Here is a 26,854-nt window from a genome sequence, read left to right as displayed (position 1 = left end):
TGGTATCAATATCATGAACTAAAACACTTTTTTAGCACTTTCTCTTTTCAATTTACCGAATTTGAATCTAACCTAAAAGGTTCATACCATAACCCAACCATTGGGTGTTTGAGTGAGGGGAAGGCTAACCTCACAACACTCTATTTCTTGGAGTGATTCAGAAATTGAGAGGGAGAGACATTTTAGAAGGAGAACGGAACTTTGATAATTTGAGGATTGTAGGTTCTCTTCTTCTATGGGGATCACTCTTTACTCCTAACTCTTCTTTTATGGCGATTACATTACATTTGATACTTGCTTGAAATCCCATATCGAATGTGTACCTACAATCTTCAAATTACCACTAAGAAGAGAACCTACAATCCAACTAAGCATTTAAAACAATGATTTAAATGTGTACCTTTCTTGTTGGGAAGGAGGTTTTTAGAAAGGATTTGCATTCCTTTCATACTCATATGATCAAGTCGTCGATGCCACAAGTCTATTGCCAATTTACCCTCTGTTGTGTTCACCTTAGTCTTAAACATTTGTGTCTTTGTTTGATACAAAGTGCAACGTATACTACCTCTTGCCATCACAATTCACTCTTTGGTAAGATTCCACTGACCATTACCATAGTGATTGTCATAACCATATTCATCTAAGTTTTCTGTTGAGATTAATTTCAAACGGAATTCTGGCATTGGTCTCACATCCTTGAGAATCAATTTCCAATCAACATTTGTCTCAACACTCATGTTACCCATCGCCACAAATTTTAAAATACTTGTAGACTCAGCCATGTATAACATTTGTTTTCATTTTTCTGTTGAAATTTTTTAAAATATATGACTATATTTTTACTGTCCCATTTACGCTCCGAACCGTATAAAACACGCGTGTGCCAAACACCAATTTCTTTTAATGTTCCCATTTTAACTAATCGTGGGAAGGACTAATCCTTTTGATGCCATTATATTGAATCATTAATGAAAAATAAGGTTTTAAGAATCAAGAATTGGATTGGTGAATTGGTCAATTCAAATCGAAAATTCCAACCGATTTCACGATTTCGAGATTCGTTCTGGAACGGAATCTCAATACCGATTTCCGTCCATTTTAAAACCTTGTTGGGAATTGGACACCCAAACTGACCAATTCCGTCTCCGATTCCGCATTACGAATACAAAACTGAGAATTTTTCCTAAAAGATTCCAATCCAATGGGTATGACTCTTTCTACAGATATACAACTCGATTCTGTAGGCTGAAGCTGCCATTACTGAACAATTCAGGGTGGGGAGGGTTTAAGGGCAGGTCGCAGGTGAGTGAAGGATAACCAGATGGAGTGGGCAAGCAGAGCGGTGAGTGGAGCTATGAGAGCAACGAACAACAACACGGTGATCAACTTGTTCTTGTTCGGATCGTTTGTGGCGTTGGGCATCAGGTCGGTGAATCAACAGAAAGACATTGAAGGCTTAGAAGCAGAGAAGGATTCACTTGTTAAGTCTAATAAAACCCTGAAGAAGACTATGTGGGATTGGAAGCAACAACTTTATGCAGAAGCCTCTGATGATTCCTTTCCTGTTCCTCTCTTTAAACTCAAAGCCATTTATGGTGAAGCGCCCGTCCGAGCCCAACAAAATGGTATTGTGCCCTCCTTCCATCTCTCTCTCTCTCATAGGGTTTAGGACTTGAATTGTTATGAGATAGCTTAAAATTACCAACTTTGGCTGTGATTGATTGATCGTGGTGTTTGAAAACTCTGATTTATTGATCACTGCTTCTAAAAAGAGTGATTCTGGCTGTTATAAAAGGAAGGTTAATGGATTTCTGTTGTAAATTACAGTGAATGTTCTTTTGATTCTCTATGATTGTTCTGAAGTAGATCTGTTTCGTGCCCCATGTGTGTTTTTTTTTTTTTTTTTAAGATTCTCATACGTAAACCTTTTGACATGTACCAAGAAATGCTCTTCCAACAGCAGTAATCTAAGCCTGCGAGTGTTCTAGTCTGAATTTGATGCTAAAAATTGTGTTTCTCGAATCTTATTCTTGCTCAACAAGGGCATGAATCTTTCTACACTAGTTGCATCTGACCCTGTTGGTAGTTTTGCCATTTTTACCCGCTCCCGTACTTTTGGTGTGGGAGTGGTTGAAGTAAAGGTTTACAACTTATGGGGGCAGTGAATGACTCATCTAGTCATGTTAAATGCAGGATAGGTAGAGAGAGAGAGTGGAAGATAATGTTTAAGGCATCTGTTGTTGTTTCTGTGATGATTGATCAGTGGCTTGATTGGCTACTTTAGTATCAAGATTGGCCTGCAAGATAGGTAGGTAGAGAGAGAGAGAGAGAGAGAGAGAGAGAGTGGATGATAATGTTTTAAGGCATCTGTTGTTGTTTTTTGATGATTGATTAACAGCTTGATTGGCTATTTTAGTATCAAGATTGGCCTCCAACAATTTGTCCTTTGTTTCTGTTTTGCTTTTCTTTTCCTTTGGGGTTTAGATATCAAGGCTTTCAAAGGTGGACAAGCATTTCATGTATTCACCATTCTCAATGACTTGCCATGAAACCAATATCATGTTAGGACAGAATTGATAATAATAGTATCAAGAAAAACAATGCAGAATTACAACAATAACACAAAGTAGAACTTAAACAATATTTCAAAAATTAAAAGCTGTGGGCAAAACTCTCTCCTAATCCTTGTGCAAAAGTCCATTGTTAGACATCCATCACATGGTGCATGTTTGGGGAAGCTTCTCAGGCTTCTGCTTCTCAAATTCTGAGAAGCCAGCTTCTCCAGATGAGATACTCTAAAATCCAGATCCAATGAGAAGCTAGTGCTTGGAATCTTTTCCACCAAAATCCAAGAAGCCCGGAACCCCCCTGGGTGCTGCATGTGCTTCTGCTTCTTAAACATAGACTGCATGTTTAACACTTAAACAAATATGCTGATAGACTGCACATACACAAAAAACAAATTCTGATAAGTGGAAAATTTAAAAAAAAGAAAAGAAATTTTCTTGACACGAAAAGAACACTAACATTCCCTACCCTTCTGATTTCAAACAACTTTTATCAACAGATAAATAGACAGTTGATATAAATAGAACTGCTACATTTATCTGTTTCTAGAGGGTCTTAAGGTGATGAAACCCCTTAATGTAGAATCAATCCTAAACAAGTAAAGCCAGCAAGAGATCAATCGCAACAGAGGATCGTTTATAGGGAAAACCCAGTATTAAGAACAAAAATCTTTATATTTTTACATGTGAAAGAAGAAATAAAAGGAATATGACCAAGGCTTCACCACCTAGCATGCGGGAATGGAATCACCACCCTACACAACCCTACTGAATCATCACAGTAAGCTCTGATTGAAATTACCACCAATCAGGCTCTTGGAACCCCTACCAACCCTGATTAGACCAAAAGCCTTGATGGGTTTGGTTTCATCCCCGTCTGAGTTCCTAGATTGGGTCATACTTGTCCAGCCATGATAATGCTACTACTGCATTATTAGGTAAGTAGGATAAAGGTTGATATAATAATAAATCTAAAGCTAGTGTCTCTGATCAAGAAATTTTAATGTCCTCAACTTGAGCTTTCCTAATTTAAGGAACACTTCATTGGATACTTAACTGTCCTTTTTCCCCTTTCTACTTTTGTCTATCTTTTTTCTCTTTTTCTTCCCACCCTCTTGTGGTTTAGGGGGGGGGGGTATTAATCTTTGTTGGTTGGGAATTGGGATATTCTTTCTTTCTCCTTCTCAAATTCATATGCAGTCTCTGACTTTTCATTTGATTTATTCCCCTACATTTTCTTTGAGTTATCAGATCTTTAACAATAGTGCTATTGTGGGCTTGTATTTGAGGGCAAAACTAACTTCTCTCGTACAGTTTTTAACCGGCTAAGCAATGAATTCAATGATTCCCTGCCTGGAAAAGTAAAAGAGAAAGAAAATCCAGTGGAATCTTCTTCAGTGTGCTCTTGGCCTAAGTTTGTGTTCCCATTAGAAGTTGTGTACTTGTTTTCATAGCATAGGATGTCAAGTGTCCTATTTTTTGGGGTTGATAGTGCTGGATGATTATTGATTGGAATAGTATATTAATACAACCGTCAGTATATGTCCTTTTCTGATTCAACCACCTCATCTTTGCCTATTTTTAAAATTTATCTGATGCACACACATACACACACACACACAAAAAAGAGATTGTACAAAGCTCTGGTTTTTTTTGGTCATCCTATTCCAGCAAGTTCAAAATAGCTTTAATTTGTATCCCCATTTCACCTTCTCTTCTAAAATCCTACAGACATAAAGGGTATACCCAGCTTCATTATGGTGCAATACGATTAGTCCTCACATTTCATGGAAGAAGATGGTTATCCATTGTTTCACGTTTGGCTCTCTTGGATACTCAGTTTCGTTTCTTCAATCAATTAAATCTGGGATTACTAGAAACAACTCTGAATGTGGGAACAAATTTTATCGCCTCATATCCTAATTTCAATGTTCCTCTCTTGGATCCACGTCATAGTTCAAGATCTCAATGAGATCTCGCCGAGATCTCGCTTTTAACTCGATCTCAAAGGATCTCGAGACGAAACGCCATGTGATACACAAATATGTCATTATCTCGCTTGAGATCTCGGTATCTTGCTGAGATCTCGAGCTATTTCTCGTTTCGGTTCGACTCGGTAGAACCAGAAAGCTCATAATATACCATAACTCGACGAGATCTCGACTCGCTCTCGTCTGTCTCGCCTCTGTGAGGGGAAACTCCATCTTTGGGTCATACACGTATTCCAGATATGTTGCAAGTTGAGATCCAAACCAAGGGTTCTTCTCTGGTGTCATCTACATAAATGGCTACTCAGCACTGCCAATTAATCTACAGAGTTCAAAACCAGTCTTTGGACATTATAAGAACTCCTTTTAACCCTTATGGGGAAGTCTTATTTCTTTCTGTTTATTCCCCTTTCCACTCTTGTATGTACTCGCCAAATCCCCCGTGATGAGTTAGTAAAACTCCTTCCAGACTCGTGGATTACAGCTTATGAACGCAAGCACCAACAACAAACTCCAATTGTAATGTTGTGATTCAATTCCCACGATCTCAAGAAGGTACTCTTACTTCCTCATCCTTTGCCTCTTCCATCTTTTCCCAATTGAGATTCAAATGGCTTACAACGGTCACCTTACTCAGACAATATGAACTTCCAGATGACTATATTTGGCTATTTGCCTTGTCTGGAAAATAAAAAATCCTCTGGACCAAACCAAACAAGTATCTGCGGCTGTAGCCTCTCTAAATTGACAAGCTGACAATGCCCGTTACCAGAATTCTTTACTAGAATCTCTAGTTCAGAAGCAAGAAGCTCTCCATTTCTCTGGTTTCACAGCAGTCATCTACCATGAGTAATGAGGTGACAACCTCAAGGCAAAAAGTATTGATGCCTTGCACCAACAAATTATGTCACTGGTAGCCCAGAAGTATTTTTTGTACCACATCCTACCAAATAGCTCAGCTAGAAAAAGAAAAGTGTTAGCAAAACAGAAAATAGGAGAATGGCTTGAGTGAATAACTTGTTCACTCAGCCCCTTTGATTTATAGCTTTCAATAATAGGGCGGAATTACAGATATGTCCCTGTACAGCTGACTATGCTAGTTACAGGGAATAAACAACGAGAAAAACCAAAAATACCCTTATCGGGTTACACAAGTCAACAAAAAGAAATTCCTCTAGATTAAGCTGGCCCAGTTACAGGCACAACAAGGACCTTCTCAATCTTCGTCATCCTCAACTCCTGTTTCCTTGCCTTAGATCACTTTCTCCTTCTCTCTACCCTTCCTCTGTTCAAAATGGTAAAGCTAATTGATAAGCCTGGTTGAATCCTCTGATCAGGTCCCAATGACCTTGTAGCTATGCTTCAATAGCTTGCTGCTCCATATCAGTCTTCTTAATCTTCCCATTATCACCTCTCCTGTAACAGAAGCTACTGATGCAGGGCATTCAGCCAGCCCACCAGGCCTAGCCTACCAGGCCCAGCCCAAGGCTAGATTTGTGCCCACAGGACCTGGCCTAAAAGGCCCGGCCCATAGGTCGACACCTATGCTAGCCTGGGTAAATTAAACCCAGTGGTTCTGCCTTTTCATTTTCCTAGGCTAGTATTTACTCTTACTGTGTCTTTTCAATTTCTTAGGTGGAGTTATGAGGTTGTTCATGCTTCTGGGTATTAATTATTAGTCATTAAGAGTCGTTTAGTTTTTCTAAGTCACTTTCTTGGTTGTAGTTCCCTATGTCTTGGGGATGTTATTTATGTCTTGGTTTTAGGTTCTAGGGGTTGGAAGTCCAAAAGTCAATTAATGTAATTGCGTGTAACAAAGAGGCATTCAACCTCCATCTTATGGCTATATATTACAAACCATGGGCTCTCTAGAGCACAACAGAATTTTAACAAAAGAAATCTTCTCTTGAAGGACTATATCCTGTGGACTCACGTGGGCTGTGGATTCAGCAATCATATCCAAGGTGGATCTCATTGGTGGGGCTCTACTCTCTAGTGGACTCTAGCAGCCAAAAACTATCTACCTCCATTAATAATCATCATTATCAACCACCATCATCCATCTCCATCTTCATCATCAAACTAAAAGGTCCTCATCTAGTGGCTTATAACTTGCCGGTCCCAACCGGTTCATCGATCCTTCTTAATTTTGCATCAGCTACTCTCTCAGAAAAAATTTTATGGTCCAACTGGCAGATCCTTCCTACATTCTTTTATGGTCCAACCAGCAGATCCTTCCCACAGTGGTGTTGACCAACCTACACTTGAAGAAGAAGAAGATACTGCAGAAGAAGCCTCTGCATTCTCACCACCAGACATGGCTGTTCCAACCTCAGTGTTTAAGGTCTACTTCTCCCTTGATGACATTTCTCCATCCCCATGGCGCAACCGTATCTTTGAAATATATTCTTGGTGTTCCATACAAGACCAAAAGCCTTTTTCCTGTTTTCACCAAATCCTCACACAGTTGGTTGCACAAGTTCAAGTAAGATTGCGGGAATGGTGGATCAGGCTGGGGGAATATAGACAACTTGAATGGCTAAACTCTTCTTCACTTGAGTAGTTCTTTTCTCATCTCTGCACCAAATTTTCGAGAAAAATTGACCATTATATGGATACTGCCACTCTGCCAGAGAAGAGTACTTGCAAATGAAGTGCTGCTCTTTTAAGCAGAAAGATCTTGAACGGTACTACTATACAATGTCTCAGAGATTCTGCGTCCTTCAAGGCATGGAAGATCCAAACCTAAAGCAGGTGTATCTGAATTCTCTCCCAGAACTTCTGGGAAACAAAGTTCTTAAATTGCTTGAGATCAGGTGATTATCTCTTCAATCAGCTACCCTCGGTGAGTTGTATCAACATTCTACTTGCCCTTGATAGATTTTGCAATCAAACAGTTTTTGTCCCAAATCCATAAATTGGCCAGATGCTAGGAAAGGCTTGTGATAGGCCTGACTTGAAGATTAAGTGCTGTTTTTCTAAATGTAGATGTTCCTTCCCCAAAAAATTTGGTCCCAAAAAGAAATCTTGGTGATGGTGGTGTTCTGTAAAGAAACGACCAAAGCAATCATTTCCTCATAAGAAGCATAACAGATGCTTCATCTGCAGCAAAAGAGGCCATTTGCAAATTGTCCCAACAAGAAAAAAAGAGAAAAAATATGAAGCAATTGGCCCCGTACATTGACGGCTCAGATGCATACCTCGAGTCTTTATTCTCTTGATGATGAACCTACAACTGATTCATTATGCATAATTGCCTATTCTGATATTGATAGTGTTTCTTCTAATGATAATAATGATGATGATGAAGGGGAAGTTGTTTACGAGTTCGGGGTTGAGCTACAGAATAGCTTTCAATGCCAAGAGTGCTATATGGGGGGGGGGGGGGCTTGGATGGTGAGCAAAAACAATTGATCAAGGTAAATTATTCATTCTACTTCACTGTATCATCCTCTGCCTCTTGCCAAGGTTACAATATATCTGGAGAAATATGCAAAACCATTTTAGGCCATTGCATTTTTTGTTACTGGAGCTGCAACTTTGATTTTCAACCCAAAATTACTCCCTTCTGATTGGTGGAAACCGTGTCTAGAACACTTTCGGGCTGCTAATGGTGAACGCTTTACTACCACTCAGATTAGTAAGCCCATCTTAGTTCGACTCTTTCCTAACATAACAGTTCGGTGCAAATTCTTTGGTTCCCCACTCCCTGGAAAAGATTTTTTAATTGGGTATGATATTCTGTATAAAATCCCTGCAATGGTCTTCTCAAGGTTTGACCTTCAAAAGCCATGTTTTACACTGGACACCCATCCAAAACCTTTTCTCATTTTTCTCTGATAATCAAGGCAATCTTGTTCATCTGTCCTATGCAAACACTCAACAGACTCTTGCATTCAGGCTTTGTCAAGACCAGTCGGAAATAGAAACATTCTGAAATTCTGTTAAAATACTCATCATCTATTTGGACCAATCCGGATTTCTTTCTCTTTCTTCCATTCAAGAAAAGTGAAGACAAGCCTCTTATAAAGGAATTCATTCAGATCATCTTCAATTGGCTATTCACAAACTTACAGAACTTCAGTCCCAAAAGCTTATTGAACACACTGATTCTCTGTGGCGATGTGAAGCATTCTATATTAATAAATGCTCTGAGCAAGTTCGTGGAAAGTTAAGACCGATCATCAGTTACTAGCCTCTTAACTCATTTCTTACAAATGATAAGTTTCCACTCCCCTCTCGGCAACATTTACTTTTCCAATTATCAACTGCCAAGGTGTTCTCTAAGTTTGACCTCAAGGAAAGTTTTTGGCAGAGGTTATACACCCTGTTGAGCGATGGATGACAGGTTTTTGCATACCTGGCCACCGTTTCTGGTTGACTGTTATTGCCTTTGGGTTAAAGGTAGCACCCTCTTTTCCAAAAGGCCATGATTAGAATTTTTGAACCACTGCTATTATTTGGCACTAATCTATGTTGCTGGCATTCTATTATTCTCTAATAATGTTGATCATCATGCTGATATGCTCAAAAGGTTCTTTCACACTATGAGATTATGCTTTTAGGGAAGAGGATGCTTATGGGTCAAACCCAAATAGAAGTTTTGAGTATGATAATTCAGAATGGAACATTTGTTCCGCAACCCCATATTTCCCAATCATTATTGAAATTCCCAGATGAATTTACTTTTCTCCAACAACTACAACAATTCTAGGGGATTATCAATTTATGGCAGAATTTATTCCCAATTGGGTGAAGTTGACTGCACCTCTATATCAGTTGACAGAGAAGAATGCTTTTCACTAGTCGAAGATTCAAAAAAAGGCAGTCCAACATCTCAAAAAGGTTGTAGCCAAACTCCCTCTAATATCTCTCCCCATTATTGTTAATTTAATCCCACAGACTGATGCAAGTGATGAGTTTTGGGGAGCCGTTCTATCTGAAGAACTTAATTGGGAAAAAACTCCGTGGATACTAGAGTGGAGCTTTCAAACCATAAGAGTTGCATTACCACTCCACTTCTAAAGAGATTCTTAAAGAAAAAAGAAGTTACTGAGAAATTTAAGTTCTTCCTGACAGGAAAGTAATTCCAGATTGAAATGGATATTGCTTCTTTTCCCAAGATGTTTCAATCTTGACAAAAGGTTTTGCCCAATTCACAACTATTAAGATGGGCCAACTGGTTTTTTCAGCAGAAATTTGAACTGAAATATAACCCCCTGGAAAGAAAAACATCCTTGTTGATTTGCTCACCTGCAGTCCATCTGTCCTCCTTTTATTTCCTTTGAGATTAATCCCTTTCCTTATCTGGTCCAAAAAAGGATAATGCACCATCTTCTTCAAGCTTGAAATAAGCATTGGATTTATAAAATTCACGAGGTAACCGTCATAAACCATGGATGAGATGATCTCAAAGTTTTGTGTATTCACCCAGATTTCTCAATTTTTAGTATCTTTGAGGTTTACAATTATTACACATTGTCCAAAGAAGCCTTGTGTTTTTTATTTTATCTCACTAAGTCTTATGTGGTCGCTTTTTATATTCACATTCCTAGATTCTTGGCTTACCTGAATCAACATGCCCTTCATCCTGAATTACGATCATTCCATACCACTTTCAGAGAATTCCCAAGTTGGTTCATGATCCCCGATCAATGGGGATTGACCATCTGAATACTCATGGACATTGGAATGCTGTAGTCACCTTTCACAATCCAATCGCATATGCCCCTCACTGGCTGGAAGATGCTTTAGGACAGATTGATGAGAATTATATTGCCCATGATCCTTATGCTAATGTAAAATTTTGAACATCCTACAACCTGGCTGCAACTATGGGTCAAAGTGCAAACAAGACTCAATGGAGTAATGTTATGAACCATCTCTGTCGGTTCAATAACATAGATCCAGACCCTGCACCATTACTCTTTGGCGAACTCTAGAGTGAGCTTTTTCTCATTTTGATCGAGACGCTTTCCTAACTTACATTTATCAATATGTAGCTGGAATGTGGTTACAGGATCAGCGAGGATTTAGACTCATTAGACTCAGGAGCAACCACTGATTGAGGCGGCATCAGCCCACTCATCTGCTCTAGTATTCCGAATGGACGTGCCAAGTAGCAAGACCCTTAATTATGTATCCTACCAGCTACGATATAGTAGACAGTTGTAAAAACCCTGTGTCTGATCTTATTGGATATTCTTGGCCTAGTTGGTATGAGTAACGACAACTTGTCATTCTCAGATTCACTCTAGAATGTTCGAATATTCGAATAGTTGGCATCTTCGGTCTTTATGTCTCGTCATCAGGAATCTTCAGGCTTTGTGTTTCTTGATTTTATCATGATAAATAATAAGTCATGTTATTAGGTTAGCTTGTATATGTGCTTTATTACTTTAATCAGATTCCATGATGTTCTTTCTGCTTTTTGTCTTTTAATAATTGAATAAGACTTGATTTTGATAGTAGTGGTTTGGAGATCTGGGGCCTACATGAGAGAACTTGGTTGTTTGGTTTAGTCATTGGTGAGATAAGTCACATTGATCTTACCAATTGTTGTCAACCATTGGTATAGATGGGTGAGGGGCTGAAAACTTCATGAATGTAACCAAACTTCTTGCCTTCTTGGTCACCCCTGATCAACCATTCAATGGAAAGAAATATGATACTCATAATGAATGGTTAAAATATACATGGCATCTTAGTATCTTTTTCTCTCCCTACTTTATGGATCCTATGTCTTCTTTTAAGGCACCTCCGTGCAGGTCTATACCGCCTCTCATAGTGTCCCTGTTTTAATGCTTAACAATAGATGAAATCAACAATCATGGGATATTATTACCTTGTCACCTACATTATTCATTTTGTTCTTATTGTTAGCTAAAAACTGGTATCTTTGCTCCTAAAAGAATCATTCTTTTCTTATGGTAGTAGAATAAACGTTATACTGGCTGGCCCAAAATAACTGCTCATCTAACAGTAGCGTTGTCCAAGGGTCATAGGCTTCAAGGCTTGAACCCTGTAAGCAGTTGGTTGAGTGCATTATTGGCTCCGAATATCAGAAAATATGTAGCATCAGAGCAAGGAATATGACTTTGATTGCATGGTCAGGATAAGCTAGCAATTGAAATTTCCATTATCTATATAGACAATAAGACAAGAGCTGTAGCTACAGAAGCCAATCAATTCAAGAACCATTCCAAAGTTGTTGCCTTCTTGCCTCTTGTAGGTTTTGAATTCACATGAAAGAAGAGGAGAACCAGATAATAAGAAAAAAGCCCTGGCTTAGGTTGTGTTTGGACGAGCAGAGAGCAACTATCTTTTCTGGGAGGTGGAATGTAAAAGCTGCTGGCTCCGGATAGGTCAGATGTGGTCGACGTACCCAGCAGAATTTTGAGTGTTGCTTGGCTGAGTTTTTGGAGGCGGTCAGCAAAAGCTGCAGTCCACCAGCTCATCCACACATCTCTGACCTGGGCATGACCTGAGGTGTGGCCAGCTGCTGGAAAACACTGGCCGATCTCTTGTCCAAACATAGCATTAGTCTGAATCTAAAGATACTGTGGAGTTTACTCAAACCTTTCCTATATCTAGAGTTAGCCAACTTCCTTGTCATGCCTTAGACATTAAAAGAAGTGCTTCCAGGGTCGTAACCGATACCTTAAACTGGATAGGTCAGATGTGGTCGACGTACCCAGCAGAATTTTGAGTGTTGCTTGGCTGAGTTTTTGGAGGCGGTCAGCAAAAGCTGCAGTCCACCAGCTCATCCACACAGCTCTGACCTGGGCATGACCTGAGGTGTGGCCAGCAGCTGGAAAACACTGGCCGATCTCTTGTCCAAACATAGCATTAGTCTGAATCTAAAGATACTGTGGAGTTTACTCAAACCTTTCCTATATCTAGAGTTAGCCAACTTCCTTGTCATGCCTTAGACTTTAAAAGAAGTGTTTACAGGGTCGTAACCGATACCTTAAACTGAGTGAGTTTTCTAATACAAATTTATCTGTTAAATTGTCAAATGAGTACAGCTTACTTTTAGTTGAAACAATTTTCATGGTCACAGGATGTATGAATATCAAGATGTTTTGTAGTTCTTGGGCTGGACTAAAATCAATCTTACCTATACAAAGATCTTTGAGACGGCAGGTTTACCTTCTCCAACCTTGTTAAAATGTCTTGAGGGCTTATGGAGACAAATGATGCTTATTAATCAACTGGCTAACAAATTATTTTCTTGATCGAATGTGTGGGTTAGATTCATTTTTTGTTTCTTTCTGGTTCATCTTTTCTCCCAAGGACCAAAAGAAAGGGTATTCAGTGTTTCACTTTCTATTCACCACCACCTTTTATTGTGATGCTTGCTGAGGCACTGGCATGCCTAAATCAGCTCATTATTGTCATTGATGGTGTTCACCTGACTAGCGGTCTGCCAAAGAAATCCTGTTTTGTTCGGATTCATCAAGGATTTGGCTCACTTTTTTCTTCTGCCTGTCTCATTGAACCTTACAATACCTAATTGTGATTTGAGTATAAAAATCTTGATTCTCCTGCTATCATAGACCAAGGTAACAATAACTACTAATGTATCTTCATGGGTAAAATGCATTGTTGTCTTATATTACACATGAGTTGATCGAACAGGATATTCTAATGCATCAAATCTATATTTCATTTATTCTTTTTTTTTTTTTTAATTATCTTGCTTCCTTTTAAGTTAGTCATTACATATGATAGTTTTTCCTCCTGGACTGTAATCTCTTCTTGCTTATTGAGGATTTTGGACTGCTTCCCATTTTGCAGGTGTAGCTGGGGAGACTGTAAAGGAAGAGTCAAAATCTTCAGTACCTAAATTTGTAATATGAGAAATTTTGTAACAAGTTCCTGAAGATCCTAAGGTTTTTAGAGAAACTTCACCAAAGAGTATTATCTATGTGTGATCACGTCAATGTCAGTAGTGTCTAGTGGAACTGCTGCTTCTCATACACTGTTCTTTTTCAGGGACAATATTGTCTTTCTCAAGAACAGTATTTTGAGTTTATGAGCTGATTATTTGTGTTCCTAGTTCGACAAAACATGTGTTCAGCAAAGAGATGCTTTTAAGATCACTGTCTTCAAGCCCATGATCAACAGATCAAGAAATGTTCAGCGCTGCTGGTTGACCTGCTTTTATTTCCTCACTCATATATTAGGAGGTTCTCTTTCTCAGTATATGACAAAAATTATTGACAATATCAGATACTTGATCCAACATAAAATTTTGCTCTTCCTAAGGGCAAATCTGTTCATTTTACCATTTTCTTCCATAAATTTACTAAATTCCCCATAATTCTTATTCTTATTCTTGTTATTCCAATGTTTTTTTCTAACCTTAGGAAAATTTATAATTTGAAGGCTACGTTTGGAAGGAAAGAACCAAAAAATAAAAAAATAAAAAAATTTAAATTTAAATTAGGAGAGAAAGATGCATAAGTCAATCATCATGAATGTTTTTTCTTATCATGTTTTTCTTTTTGCTTCCAAACGTGGCTTAAATGTATTTGCTCTTAGTATTACCCATGACTTTGTTCATAATGTTCTAAAAGTTAGTTTTGGATAGAAAGTAAATATTATGGACAAAAAGCTTTGGTGCAGGCCACCAAGAAAAGTTTTTTGTGCAGTTCTGTCGTTGTAGGGAGAACGCGGTTTGGAATGCGACCATCTGTCAAAATTTTGGTTAAAATCAATTGGGTGCACCTTGTGTGCTAGCATGGAATTCCAATGTATGTCAATCTACAACTGGTAATTTGACAAATATTGTGTCCTCTCCCTACTCCTTTATGTTGGAAACCTTTATTTTGTAATTTGATAAACTTCGTTTGGACTGAAATTTGATATAGAGCTTTGAGATCTATTTGTCTACAAAATTTAAGCATCATCTCAAGTATCACGTGATATACATTTGGACAACATAGAAACCTTTTCTAAATGAGTTGTGCAGAACTAGCAACTCATAATTATATTATGCTTTCTTTTTTCTTTTAACAAATTGTATGCTTCCTACAAAGGCATTGTAAGAAGGAATTGCACGCCGCAACAATGAGGGGTGGAAAAATATATCATCCATATGAGGGCCACATGAACTGAATAGGAGAGAGTGTTAATGTAGATCCTACTCTTTATTATGTGAGAAGAGTATAAAGAAAATTGTTTTAAGGGTAGGATAACAATCTTTTTCCTTACTCATATTTTGTATTCTTCCTTCATGGTCCAATGGGTGGATTTTCTTCGTATGGCCCAGAGAGGGGTATTACTACACATTAGAAGGATAATTGGGGACACTAGAGGCCAGTTTTCTGGTTCGGTACCTGCCGTCCCTGATAACAGCACCACTCGCGACTTCTTTCACCGATGGAGGATTAAAGTGCAGTTCACTTTGCAGCACCCTTCTTTCCATTCCTGGCTGTGCCCTCCTTCCAATTGTATGGCCATCAACTGTGATGGCTCGGTGATGGATGGTCGTGGGGGCTATGGTGCCATGGCGCGTGATCGCATGGGAAGAGTTTTCTTTGCTATTGCTGGTGGATCTAGGGATACCAACATTATGCGCATGGAGTTGGAAGCTATTCGGTGTGGTCTTCATAAGGCCAGTGCTATTGGCTGTCTTCGGGTCCACATTCGATCGGACTCCCTGTGCGCCATTCAAATGATTAAGGGTTCTTTCCATATCCCGTGGCACTGCTTGGAGCTGTTAGAGGATATTTTGAGCCTTAAAGAGAAGTTCTCAAGCTCCACTTTTACGCATGTTGTTAGAGAAGCAAATTTCTGTGCGGTTTTCCTGACGAGTTTCTTGTGCTCGGACCAAGAGATCCTCCTTAGCACCACTAAACTTCCTCCGGCTCTTGCTCGCCTTGTTGGGGAAGACGCCAGAGGAAGAAGATACCAAAGATTGTAATCTTATTTTAGTCTGATTCTTTATTTATAAAAGCTCTTCCACCACCCCCCCCCCCCCCCCCCAAAAAAAAAAGAAAAAAAAAAGAGATAGAATAGATCAATTTGAGGAGATTCGACCTCGGTAAGTTGTGCCAACTCATATCAAACACAGGTTTTATTTCTTTTCCCTTGTGGGGGGGGGGGGGGGTTGATCTATCCTGATGGAATTCAAACCTCACAATTTTTACGTTTATTAAGGATTTTGAAAAAAAATTCTGAATTGTTTCCCTATGTATAGGGGTAGTTGGTTTGGCTTAAACTTTGCATATATATTATCTTCATCATCTTCTATTCATGTACCAAGTTTTAATTAAATTTAATTTGACATTCTTTAAAATAAAAATTTTAAAATTTATTAAAAATGAATGTTTTTTTTTAACGAAAAAATTAGACGAGTTAATTCAATATGTTACCTACCAACAATTTCTTTTTAATCCAACAGTTAGAACAATAATACTTATGTAACCTTCTAATCATAAATTCTGAAAACGTATGTTTATTTTCTTTGAAAACACCCCATAAATGCACAACATTACTAAACTCATTCAAGATATATACAGCTCATGAGTCTGTTTCATCATCCATGGGTGGTCTCTATCCCAGTCCAAACATGTAAGTCTGACTGGGGTTGCAATCAAAGTTCTCATCTCCTCCAAATCCTCTTTTAGTATTGTAACCTTGATAAGAATTCACATTAAATTTCACTTCTTTTATAAAATTGAGGCCACTAAGTGAGGCTAGAGATACTATATTCCATTCAGAATGGAACCCGTTTGATTTGTGAGAGACATGGATTTCTCCATCTTCCGAAAGCATCTTCTTGGCATTCTTGAAGAACAAGGTGACCAGCTTTTGGTGTCGACTGCATATGTGAAAAAAATAATTAAATAGAATTAATTACAATCATATCCAAAAATCATTCACTTATTAAAAAAAAATGTGTACATATAACTTAGCTAGAAAATTAGAAATTTTGTTTTAGATGAGTAATATAAAATATGTCGCATGATGTATGATATTCCAGATAAATAATTTAAACGGAAAAGGTTGGGTATGCTAGAAAATTAGAAATTTTGTTATAGATGGGTCTTGTAAAATATGTCACGTGATGTATGATATCCCAGATAAAAATTTAAAGGAAATGGCTAGGTATGCTAGCGGTATGCGGTATGCGGTATGCGGTATGCTAGCACCATATGTGTATATCTCTCTCTTCTTCTCTTTGAGGGGTAAGTGAGTCATTTCAAAGAGGGAAAGAGAGAGATAGACACTTAGGGTGCTAGCATACCTATCCCTCTCCCATATAACTTAGAGAGAGACACATAGGGTTCGTTATTTTTGTCTCATCCATTATTATGATTCTGTTTGTTTCCATGTGAAAAGGTGGAAAAGGAAAATTTTCTCATAAAATAGAATTTCTCACTGTTTGTTTTAATGTAAAATACAAAGAGAGAGAGAGAGAGAGAGCAACTTTTGACAGAATGGTTATCACATCCATTTCGTGGAAAGAGACTAGGGAAAGATAAAGGAAAATTGGTTGTTTTCTCTCTTTCCCATTATGTGGAAAACCAATATTAAATCCCTTCGCTCCAAACAAGCATTTACCTGAGTTGGGATTCCCGTGACTCTTGTTTGAAAAAACCAGCATAGGGGAAGTTAAAGACAATCCGATCAAATCTCATGCCCTTGAGGAACTGATTTCCAGACATATTTGTAGCATCAATTCCATGAAGAACCATACATCCTCTACTCTTCAAATCATTGATGTTAGACATGGCATTGCTGTAGTTTTTCTTTAAGAAATCTGAAATATAAACACCAGTTTTGTATAATAGTCACCGGCCACCATTTAGAGAGCTACTTAGAACAGAATAAGACTGTGCTAACATAACCCAAGGGAGGGAAAAGATTTAATCCTACCATAGCCTAAAAGATAAACACATGACAGACAAGATAAAAGGAAAATTTTGGTTCAGCTTCAACTTCTATAATTTTCTGGTCAGTGTTTTACATGGGAGGAGGATGCATATTTTAAGCTCCAATTGTTATACAACATTTTCTAATGCTGACATGCCTATAGGAGGATGGAAATTTCATAGTTACTCCTTGTGGAACATTAAATGACATGGTGTTGGGGTTTCCACGCGAAAGGCGGGAAATAATAACCCCACCACGGGTAGCCCAATATGGAGACTTATAGGTGAACTTGGAGTCTTGGACACTCTCTTTTACAGCAAAATTTTTCAGGATGAGTTCTACCAAAGTCCTGAACAAAAAGTTTCAGAGCCAAGGTTAAAACACAGTAAAAATTGGGTTTTGATCCATTTTAATACTGCAAAATGAATGGCTTGCAATGAAAATTTTAGATTGTTTCATGGAATTTTACAGAGAGAGAAAGCACAAATGGAGATGGAACTCTTTCTAATATCAATAGAATAACCAAAATTTCAATAAAACAAATCAATTTCGGCAGATGATGTTCTGACAAAATTGGAAAATGGGATGTTTACAGGTTGCAGAAACAAACACTGAAAAAGGACTAAAACCTCTTCATTTTAGTTCTCAAGTTTTTATACGTCAAGAAACTATTCAGAGTAAAGTGGGTTTTCTTCTATTCAGATTGTAAAGCGATTGGGTAAGAAAGACAAATTTGGTTCACCAAATTTCTACGGAAACAGGACAAAGAAACAGAGATGGATGGGTTCTTCCAAATCTCAACAAAACAATCACCAAAATTAACAATTGATAGAATTTAAACTTTATACCTTTTGAATTGAGAGAAGTGGCAACCATGTTAGCAGCAGAACCAAAAACCTTGGCCAAACAAGCAGAGAAAGAGAAATCTCCCTCCCCAACCAGCAGTATCTTGTGAGAACTGTAGTAGTGCTTTATCCTTTTTTCCTTTTGCAAGACTCTTCTGTTGGTTTTCTTCACCTCTTCGCAGTCAGCAAGTGCTTGGTATCCATTCTCGTCATCAGTTGTCTCTACTTCCTCTTTTCTTCTCAATAAAATTCTTCTTAAGTACAGGTTGGATAGGACCTGATCCATTTCATTCTCTTCATCAGTTGTCTCTACTTCCTCTTCTCTTCTCAATAAAATTCTTCTTAACAGATTGGATAGGACCTGATCCATTTCAAATAAGATATGCTTCAGAGGTTGGAAAGGAGATGAACCAATATGTATCCTTTTTTCCTCTCTTCTGATCTCTCAGCACTGCAACACACAGAGAGGGAGAGAGGGAGAGAATGTGAAATACACCATTGTGTGATGATTTGATAGATTACTAAAATATGGATGCCAAAAATTTGAGGTCATTTTTGCAAACAATTAATGGGAAAGGGAGGTACATTGGGTTTGATTTCTACGTGGGTTGGTTAAATCAAGTGTATTTTATATAAATGCACGACATTATAATGTTGTGGTGGGGGTGGGGGTCAAGACTTTATCTACTTTCCGTTCTTTGCTTAACACCCACAAAAAAAAAAGGTTCATTTTGGCGGGAGAGAGAGAGAGATTCTTCCACTATAAATGTACGAGAAGATAATGGGTGATGGTGATGGTGGTAGTGGTGGTGGGGGTAGCTTTTATGTACTCCCAGTTCTTTGCTTAACATCGTAGGAAAAAAGTAAATTTGTGGAGAGAGAGTGGATGTGATTCCACACATTAACTTTAATATTGAAGAATGAATTTTGCCACAGCCCCTTCAATTTCATAACAAAGGAGAGAGAGGAATTTTTATCCTCTCCTGTTATTACACGGTGTAGTAATGCATCGTGCGGCGGTTGTAGAGGCCATGTGGAGCCCGTTGTGCCACATAGCCTCTGCAACACCGCATAATGCGGTACTGCACCATGCAGTAACAGGAGGTGTGATTCCACCCATTCATTAGGATTGAAGAACGGATTTTGCAACTATTACGGATATGAGTCTGAATTTTTTTTTTCTGTCCTGTTCCTAGCCCAGTACAATGGTCCAGTTCCTCCCATACGGATGCGAAAATGATCACTTAATTTCCCTTGGACAGTGTGTTCGGGTAGGGGGTTTAGGGATTCGGCTCCTCTGTAGTGCGGGGTGCACTACAGATCTTGTAGCACGGCCTGCTTCTTTGACACGTGGACAACTTTAAATCTGAGGAACATGAATGATTTGGAGCCGGTAAGAAGCCTAGACGTGAGATTTACCGAAGATAATGTGAATTTTGAAGCCAACCTAGCGCCAAAGAAAACTTTCTTCTTCTCCTTCGTTCACGACTCTGCCCTCTTCTGCAATTTTTTTTTTGTTTGCACTAATGTAATGAGACCGAAGATAATGTGAATTTTGAGCGCCAAATAGAGAAACCTTTCTTCTTCTCCTTCGACTCTGCCCTCTTCTGCAAAAAAAAAAAATTTTGCACTAATGTTGTTTTGAGATTTCGATTCTGGAATTCTGGATTCCATCGCTGCAACCTGCTTGGCAGCTCTTGAAGAGAGCTTTGAGTGGTGGTGTTGCAACGAACCAGGAGCTTTTCGATGATTTGGGAAAGACAGGCCCACTTATGTTGAAGAAACGGAACCAAATTGAAGAATGCAATATAACCAGGCCCACTTGGTTCTGTTTTCTTCATCTAGCCTTTGTTGTTATTCCCTTCCGTTGAGTTGCTAGTTGCTATGCTTTCTGATGCTAATGTTGTCTGTTTTTCTAGGTGCTGCCGAATCATTATTCAGGACAGTGCTAGAAAGCATGGAGAAGGGTACTTTACTTTAGATTGTGGAATGAAGGAGAAAAAGAGGTCACCGGTGTTGCAGAGAAACCGAATCCCCAGTCTGAAAAGAAAAATTCACAAGGGTTAAAGACTCGAGAACGATCGAGAATATCAATCGCAATCTCAAAATCCAGAATCACAGTCCTCGATTTTTTTTTTTTTTTAAAGTAAAAAACAACAGTTTGGGACATACTCAATGATTCTTTCGATTCTGAAATGAAGGAGAAAAAGAGGTCATCGTTATTGCAGAGAAGCTGAATCCACAGTCTAAAATGAAAATTCAAAGGGGTAAGACTCGAGAACGAAGGAGAATATCAATCGCAATCTCAAAATACAGAATCCAGAAATCCAGAATTCCAGAATTCTGGAATTGCAATCTCAAAATAACATTGGTGCAAAAAAAAATAAAAAAATTGCAGAAGAGAGGATGAACGAAGGAGAAGAAGAAAGGTTTTTCTATTCGGCGTTCAAAATTCACATTATTTTATGTACAGCGCAGGTCTAGGCTTCTTACCAGCTCCAAATCATTTTGTTTTCTCAGATTTAAAGTTGTCCACGTGTGAAAGAAGTAGCCCACGTTATAAGATCTGTTGCACACCCCACGCTACAGAGAAGCCAAATCGGGGGGGGGGGGGGGGCTCAGGTGGTAATTTCTACCTCCCTATGAGTGGAATTGACCACTGTACCGGACAGGGTCCAGGAGACAATAATGATCCGTATCATTCGAGCCACGAGACTCACGTCCAACAAACCTAATGCAATCCGACTCCACTACTATCTCTCCCTCTTCCACCACCCTTCCCTCCATTGTTTCACAATGTTTGCCGCTTCTCCATGCCCAAGATTTGGTTGGCTATGTCGACGGCAGCATCCCTTGCCCGCCAGCGACCATTGTATCGACGCCAGACTTCTCTTCCTCTTCTACTTCTACATCCAACCCCGCATATACTCTCTGGCGCCGCCAAGACCAGATCATATTAATTAAACTGGATCATTGCTTCTCTGACCGAACATTCTCTGAGCCATATTGTCGGCCTCACCTCCTCCCACGCCGCCTGAAGCACCATAGAATGAATCTATGCATCTCAATCGCATCATGCAATTGAAGTACCAGCTTTCCAGCATGAAGAAAGGCAGTCTCAGTCTCGCTGATTATCTTCAGTGTATCAAAAAATCTTGTCAACAACCTCGCCGCAGCTGCCCATCCGGTGTCTGAGTCTGACTCGGTAATTTCGTGTGGGGTTCTACACAATATTCTGTTTTTAATCATATGATAGGCAATCAGTTCCTTACAAAAGCCCAATCAGCGGTTCCCATACCCCGTCAGATTAAAACCTACCGGGTTTTGGTTTTTTAAAGGGTACTTGAAAGGAACTGGGAGATTGTGAACTTGAGAGGATAAAAATCCCCTTTAATTGTGTCTGGATTCCAAGGATTCTGTTTGACAAGGTCATAATGGTCTGTATCAGCTGTCTCTTATATATTGTTAAGTAGCAAGCCCAATAAATTAGGAGGAGAAAAGGTTCTTTGAGCCACTTGGGGTAGGGTATGGTAACACCTTTGTGTGTCTATCTCTTTCCTCCTCGTATGAAACAATCTTGTTGACCTCTTATTGTCGATACCATTTTAATGCAACCCATTGGTGTAATCCCTAATCCCTCTTTCTGATAACCCTCTCCCAATAAATTTTTTGTTTTTGGTGGGGTGGGGGGTGGGGGGGGGAGGTGGTTCCTACTAAGGCAGTGTAAGAAGGTATTTGCACCCCCATACAAATGAGGGGTGGAAAAATAGTGTCATCCATATGGGGTCCACATGATAAGACTAGCAAATAGAGTGTTAGTGTGAGTCCCACTGTTTAATATATAAGAAGGGTATGAAGAAACCTATACAAGGGTAGAGTAGTAGTATTTTTCCCTAATAATAAGGGAAAAGGATGGGGACCCAGAGTTGGGCTAATGTTCACGTACAAGAACAGTTCACAGCCGTTCAGATGTAATCCACCCCATGTGGGTCTCATAGAGTGAATTCCATCTAAACGTCTGTGAGCCATTCTCGTATGTTCACGTACTCGGCACCCCACCAGGATGTCCAAATGTGTCATCCTCTTTCCTCCCCTTTTGAAAAAGACGCCATTGTCCAGCCTTGTGATGGGTGTGTGACACTTGCTTATAAAAATACAAAAATCAATGGAAAAGTAAATTTAATATGTTGCCTACCAACAAATTCTTTTTTAGTCTCAGACCTAAAAAACGAAAAAAAAACAAACAAATTCTTTTTTAGTCCATTACTTAGAACAATAATACTGATGTAACCTTCTAATCATAAAGTCTGAAACGTCTGTTCATCTTCTTAATTTGTAAACCCCCAAAATGCAAAACATTACTAAACCCATTAAAGATATGTTATAGCTCATGAGTCTGTTTCGTCATCCATGCATGGGTGGTCTCTATCCCAGTCCAAACATGTAAGTCTGACTGGGGTTGCAATCAAAGTTCTCATCTCCTCCAAATCCTCTTTTAGTATTGTAACCTTGATAAGAATTCACATTAAATTTCACTTCTTTTATAAAATTGAGGCCACTAAGTGAGGCTAGAGATACTATATTCCATTCAGAATGGAACCCGTTTGATTTGTGAGAGACATGGACTTCTCCATCTTTCGAAAGCATCTTCTTGGCATTCTTGAAGAACAAGGTGACCAGCTTTTGGTGTCGACTGCATATGTGAAAAAAATAATTAAAAAGAATTAATTACAATCATATCAAAAAATCATTCACTTATTAAAAAAAATGTCTACATATAACTTAGCTAGAAAATTAGAAATTTTGTTTTAGATGAGTAATATAAAATATGTCGCATGATGTATGATATTCCAGACAAATAATTTAAAAAGAAAAGGTTGGGTATGCTAGAAAATTAGAAATTTTGTTATAGATGGGTCTTGTAAAATATGTCATGGGATGTATGATATCCCACATAAAATTTAGGGAAGGCATAAGGATCTTAGTTTTTGTCTATCCATTATTATGGTTCTAATTGTTTCCATATAAAAAGGTTGCAAAAGGAAAATTTATCCATAAAATAGAGTTTCTCAGTATATTTTTTAAAGTTAAAAAAAAAAAAAAAAAAAGAAAAAAAAAAAGAGGAATTAAAAACATAAAAATATTTTACATTGAAAAATTTTACCAAGAAACAAACAAGGCGTTACGTTAAAAAAAGAGGAAAAGATATATGCATTCTTCAAGAAAATAGAAGAGAAAAAAGAGCAACTTTTGACAGAATGGTTATCACATCCATTTCCTGGAAGGAGACTAGGGAAAGATAAAGAAAAGCTAGTTGTACGTTGCAAACCAATAGAAAATATATAAAGGTCAGCTTGTCACATGCATCTCTAGGGCTACAACACATAGGGTTCGTTATTTTGGTCTCATCCATTATTATGATTCTGTTTGTTTCTATGTGAAAAGGTGGAAAAGGAAAATTTTCTCATAAAATAGAATTTCTCACTGTTTGTTTTAATGTAAAATACAAAGAGAGATTCAACCAAAAAAAAAAAAAAAAAATACAAAGAGAGAGAGAGAGAGTGGTTATCACATCCATTTCGTGGAAAGAGACCAGGGAAAGATAAAAGAAAGTTGGTTCTTTTCCCTCTTTCCCATTATGTGGAAAACCAATAAATTCCTTCGCTCCAAACAAGCATTTACCTGAGTTGGGACTCCCGTGTCTCTTTTTTAAAAAAACCAGCATAGGGGAAGTTAAAGACAATCCGATCAAATCTCAAGCCCTTGAGGAACTGATTTCCAGACATATTTGTAGCATCAATTCCATGAAGAACCATACATCCTCTACTCTTCAAATCATTGATGTTAGACATGGCATTGCTGTAGTTTTCCTTTAAGAAATCTGAAATATAAACACCAGTTTTGTATAATAGTCACCGGCCACCATTTAGAGAGCTACTTAGAACAGAATAAGACTGTGCTAACATAACCCAAGGGAGGGAAAAGATTTAATCCTACCATAGCCTAAAAGATAAACACATGACAGACAAGATAAAAGGAAAATTTTGGTTCAGCTTCAACTTCTATAATTTTCTGGTCAGTGTTTTACATGGGAGGAGGATGCATATTTTAAGCTCCAATTGTTATACAACATTTTCTAATGCTGACATGCCTATAGGAGGATGGAAATTTCATAGTTACTCCTTGTGGAACATTAAATGACATGGTGTTGGGGTTTCCACGCGAAAGGCGGGAAATAATAATCCCACTACGGGTAGCCCAATATGGAGATTTATAGGTACTTGGACACATTCTCTTTAGCGGTTAGATTTTAAAGATGAGTTCTACCAAAGTCCCTAACAAAAAATATCAGAGCCACGGTTAACACACAGTAAAAATTGGGTTTTGATCCGTTAAGACTGTAAAATGAATGACTTGCAATGAAAAATTTATTCTGTTTTTCTTGGATTTTTACAGAGGGAGAAAGCACAAATGGAGATAGACTCTTTCTAATTTCAATAAAAACAACTCGATTTCAGCAGATGATGTTCTGACAAAACTGGAAAAATGGGATGTTTACAGGTTGCAGAAACATACACTGAAAAAAGACTAAAAAGTCAAGAAACTATAAAAGTAAATTGGGTTTTGTTCTATTCAGATTGTAAAGCAATTGGCTAAGAAAGACAAATTTGGTTCACGAATTCCTACAGAAGAAACAGGACAAAGAAACAGATATGGTTGGGCTCTTCCAAATCTAAACAAAACAATAACCAAAATTAACTATTGATCGAATTTAAACTTATTACCTTCTGAATTGAGAGAAGTGGCAACCATGTTAGCAGCAGAACCAAAAACCTTAACCAAACAAGCAGAGAAAGAGAAATCTCCCTCCCCAACCAGCAGTATCTTGTGAGAACTGAAGTAGTGTTTTATCCTTTTTTCCTTTTGCAAGACTCTTCTGTTGGTTTTCTTCGCTCCTAAACCATCCTTTGGAACTCTGATCTTATCGGCAGTAGAGAGATGAAGGATAGGTTTAATCTTTTTTACAGCCTCAACACCATTGTCAACAATGATGGTTACCCTTTCATCTTCTGATGAAATCCTGGTCTTTTGGTAACAAGAAACAGGAGGAGGAGGAGATGGGTCTACATCTTCTCTGACATTAGAATCACTTATAACAAAAACTACTGCTTCTTCATCTTCTTCTGAAACTCTGGTGTTTCCATAATCGGAAGAAGGATGGATTGACTTCACCTCTTCGCAGTCAGCAAGTGCTTGGTATCCATTCTCTTCATCACTTATTTTCTTTACTTTCTTTTTTCTTCCAAATAAAATGCTTATCAGGTTGGATAAGACCTGACCCATTTCAAATAATTAAGATGTTTCTCAGGTTGGAAAGGAGATGAACCAGTATGTATCTTTTTTTCCTCTCCTCTGATCTCTTAGCACTGCAACACACATAGAGGGAGAGAGGGAGAGAATGTGAAATACACCATTGTGTGATAATTTGATAGATTACTAAAAATATGGATGCCAAATTTTTGAGATCATTTGCAAACAATTAATGCGTAAGGGAGAAACATTGGGTTTGATTCAGTTCTTTGCTTAACACCGAAGAAAAAAAAGTTCATTTGGCGAGAGAGAGAAAGAGAGATTCTTCCACTTTAAATGTACGAGGAGATAAGGGGGTTGGTGGTAGTGGTAGCTTTTATGTACTCTCAGTTCTTTGCTTAGCATCGTAGGAAGAAAAGGTACACTTGTGGAGAGAAATAGAGGATGTGATGCCACAACCCCATCAACTTCAAATCAAAGGAGAGGCAGGGAGGGAGGGAGAGAGACCGTTTGATTCCACATTTCCACCCATTGAAAGACTTCAACAGTTTTTGCTTTTTGTTTTGGGGAAAAGAAAAGCTTCAACTTCAAATCAAATGAAATAGAGCATCGATGCTCTATGCTCTGTTGTTCTGACTTGATGGGATATCTGTTGACTCAACGATGTCCCATATACCGTTGGATTAAAATCTGCCAGGTGTTAGTTTTTTAAGAGTACTAGAAAGGAACTAGGAGATTGGGACCTTTAGAGGATAAAAATCCCCTTTAATTGTGCGGGGATTTCAAGAATTCCGTTTGACGAGGTCATATTGGTTTGTGTGCTACCTGTCTCTTATATCAATTTGGCTCTTCACCAGCCATGGTGGGGGCTGGAAGATCCAGCTCAACAAACAAGGGGTGTTTGGATTAATTCACAGATGGGTCATCCCTATATTTGCTGGGCGTATCCTCGAGTTCCTGCCACGGCTAGAGGAGAAGCAGGTCCCTCTCATATTCTGTTAAGTCCGCAAGCCCAATAATTCAAGAGGAGAAAAGGTTCTCTGCGCTGGTGGGGTAGGGTATGGTAACGTTTTTTTGTCTATCTCTCTTCTCCTCATATGAAATGATCTTACTTCCCTCTTATTGTTGATACGATTTTACCGCAACCTATTGGTCTAATCCCCTATTCCACTTGCTCAGATAATCTTCTCTCAATAATTATTATTATTATTATTTTTTTGGTGGAGGAGGAGGGGGGGGGGGGAGGTTGTTCCTATTA

General features: G+C 38.4%; 2 protein-coding genes across 7 annotated transcripts in view; one reads left to right on the top strand and one right to left on the bottom strand.

The window, feature by feature from the left end:
* Positions 1-1,282: 1,282 nt before the first annotated feature.
* On the top strand, positions 1,283-13,851 carry LOC122667964. The gene is made up of 2 exons (XM_043864468.1): positions 1,283-1,625; positions 13,355-13,851. Exons 1-2 carry the CDS (start codon positions 1,322-1,324, stop codon positions 13,414-13,416), a joined length of 366 nt encoding a protein of 121 aa, XP_043720403.1. The 5' UTR covers positions 1,283-1,321; the 3' UTR covers positions 13,417-13,851.
* A 2,155-nt stretch (positions 13,852-16,006) lies between these two features.
* LOC122667961 (uncharacterized protein At4g26485-like) overlaps positions 16,007-26,854 on the bottom strand; it is a 28,450-nt gene continuing 17,602 nt past the window's right edge. For 2 of the 6 annotated variants that reach the window (XM_043864463.1, XM_043864462.1), the window contains 3 exons: positions 25,071-25,638; positions 23,968-24,166; positions 16,007-16,385 (listed from right to left, as the gene is read on the bottom strand). In XM_043864463.1, the coding sequence (XP_043720398.1) occupies positions 16,118-16,385; positions 23,968-24,166; positions 25,071-25,629 (1,026 nt within the window). In that variant the 5' untranslated portion in view covers positions 25,630-25,638 and the 3' untranslated portion in view covers positions 16,007-16,117. Of the gene's footprint in view, positions 16,386-17,128; positions 17,328-22,672; positions 22,981-23,967; positions 24,167-25,070; positions 25,730-26,854 lie in introns of those variants that run through there. The other 4 variants (XM_043864461.1, XM_043864460.1, XM_043864459.1 and 1 more) reach the window with 4 other exon arrangements.

Source organism: Telopea speciosissima, chromosome 7 (assembly GCF_018873765.1).
Source record: "Telopea speciosissima isolate NSW1024214 ecotype Mountain lineage chromosome 7, Tspe_v1, whole genome shotgun sequence".
Lineage (NCBI taxonomy): Eukaryota > Viridiplantae > Streptophyta > Magnoliopsida > Proteales > Proteaceae > Telopea > Telopea speciosissima.
The sequence above is the reverse complement of the archived record's forward strand: the minus strand, read 5'-3'. Positions and strand labels throughout refer to the sequence as shown.

Coding starts and splice junctions, on each gene's coding strand:
- LOC122667964 (XM_043864468.1), top strand. CDS start 1,322: ATGGAGTGGGCAAGCAGAGCGGTGAGTGGAGCTATGAGAGCAACGAAC. Junction 1,626..13,354: donor CGTCCGAGCCCAACAAAATG/GTATTGTGCCCT, acceptor CCCATTTTGCAG/GTGTAGCTGGGGAGACTGTA.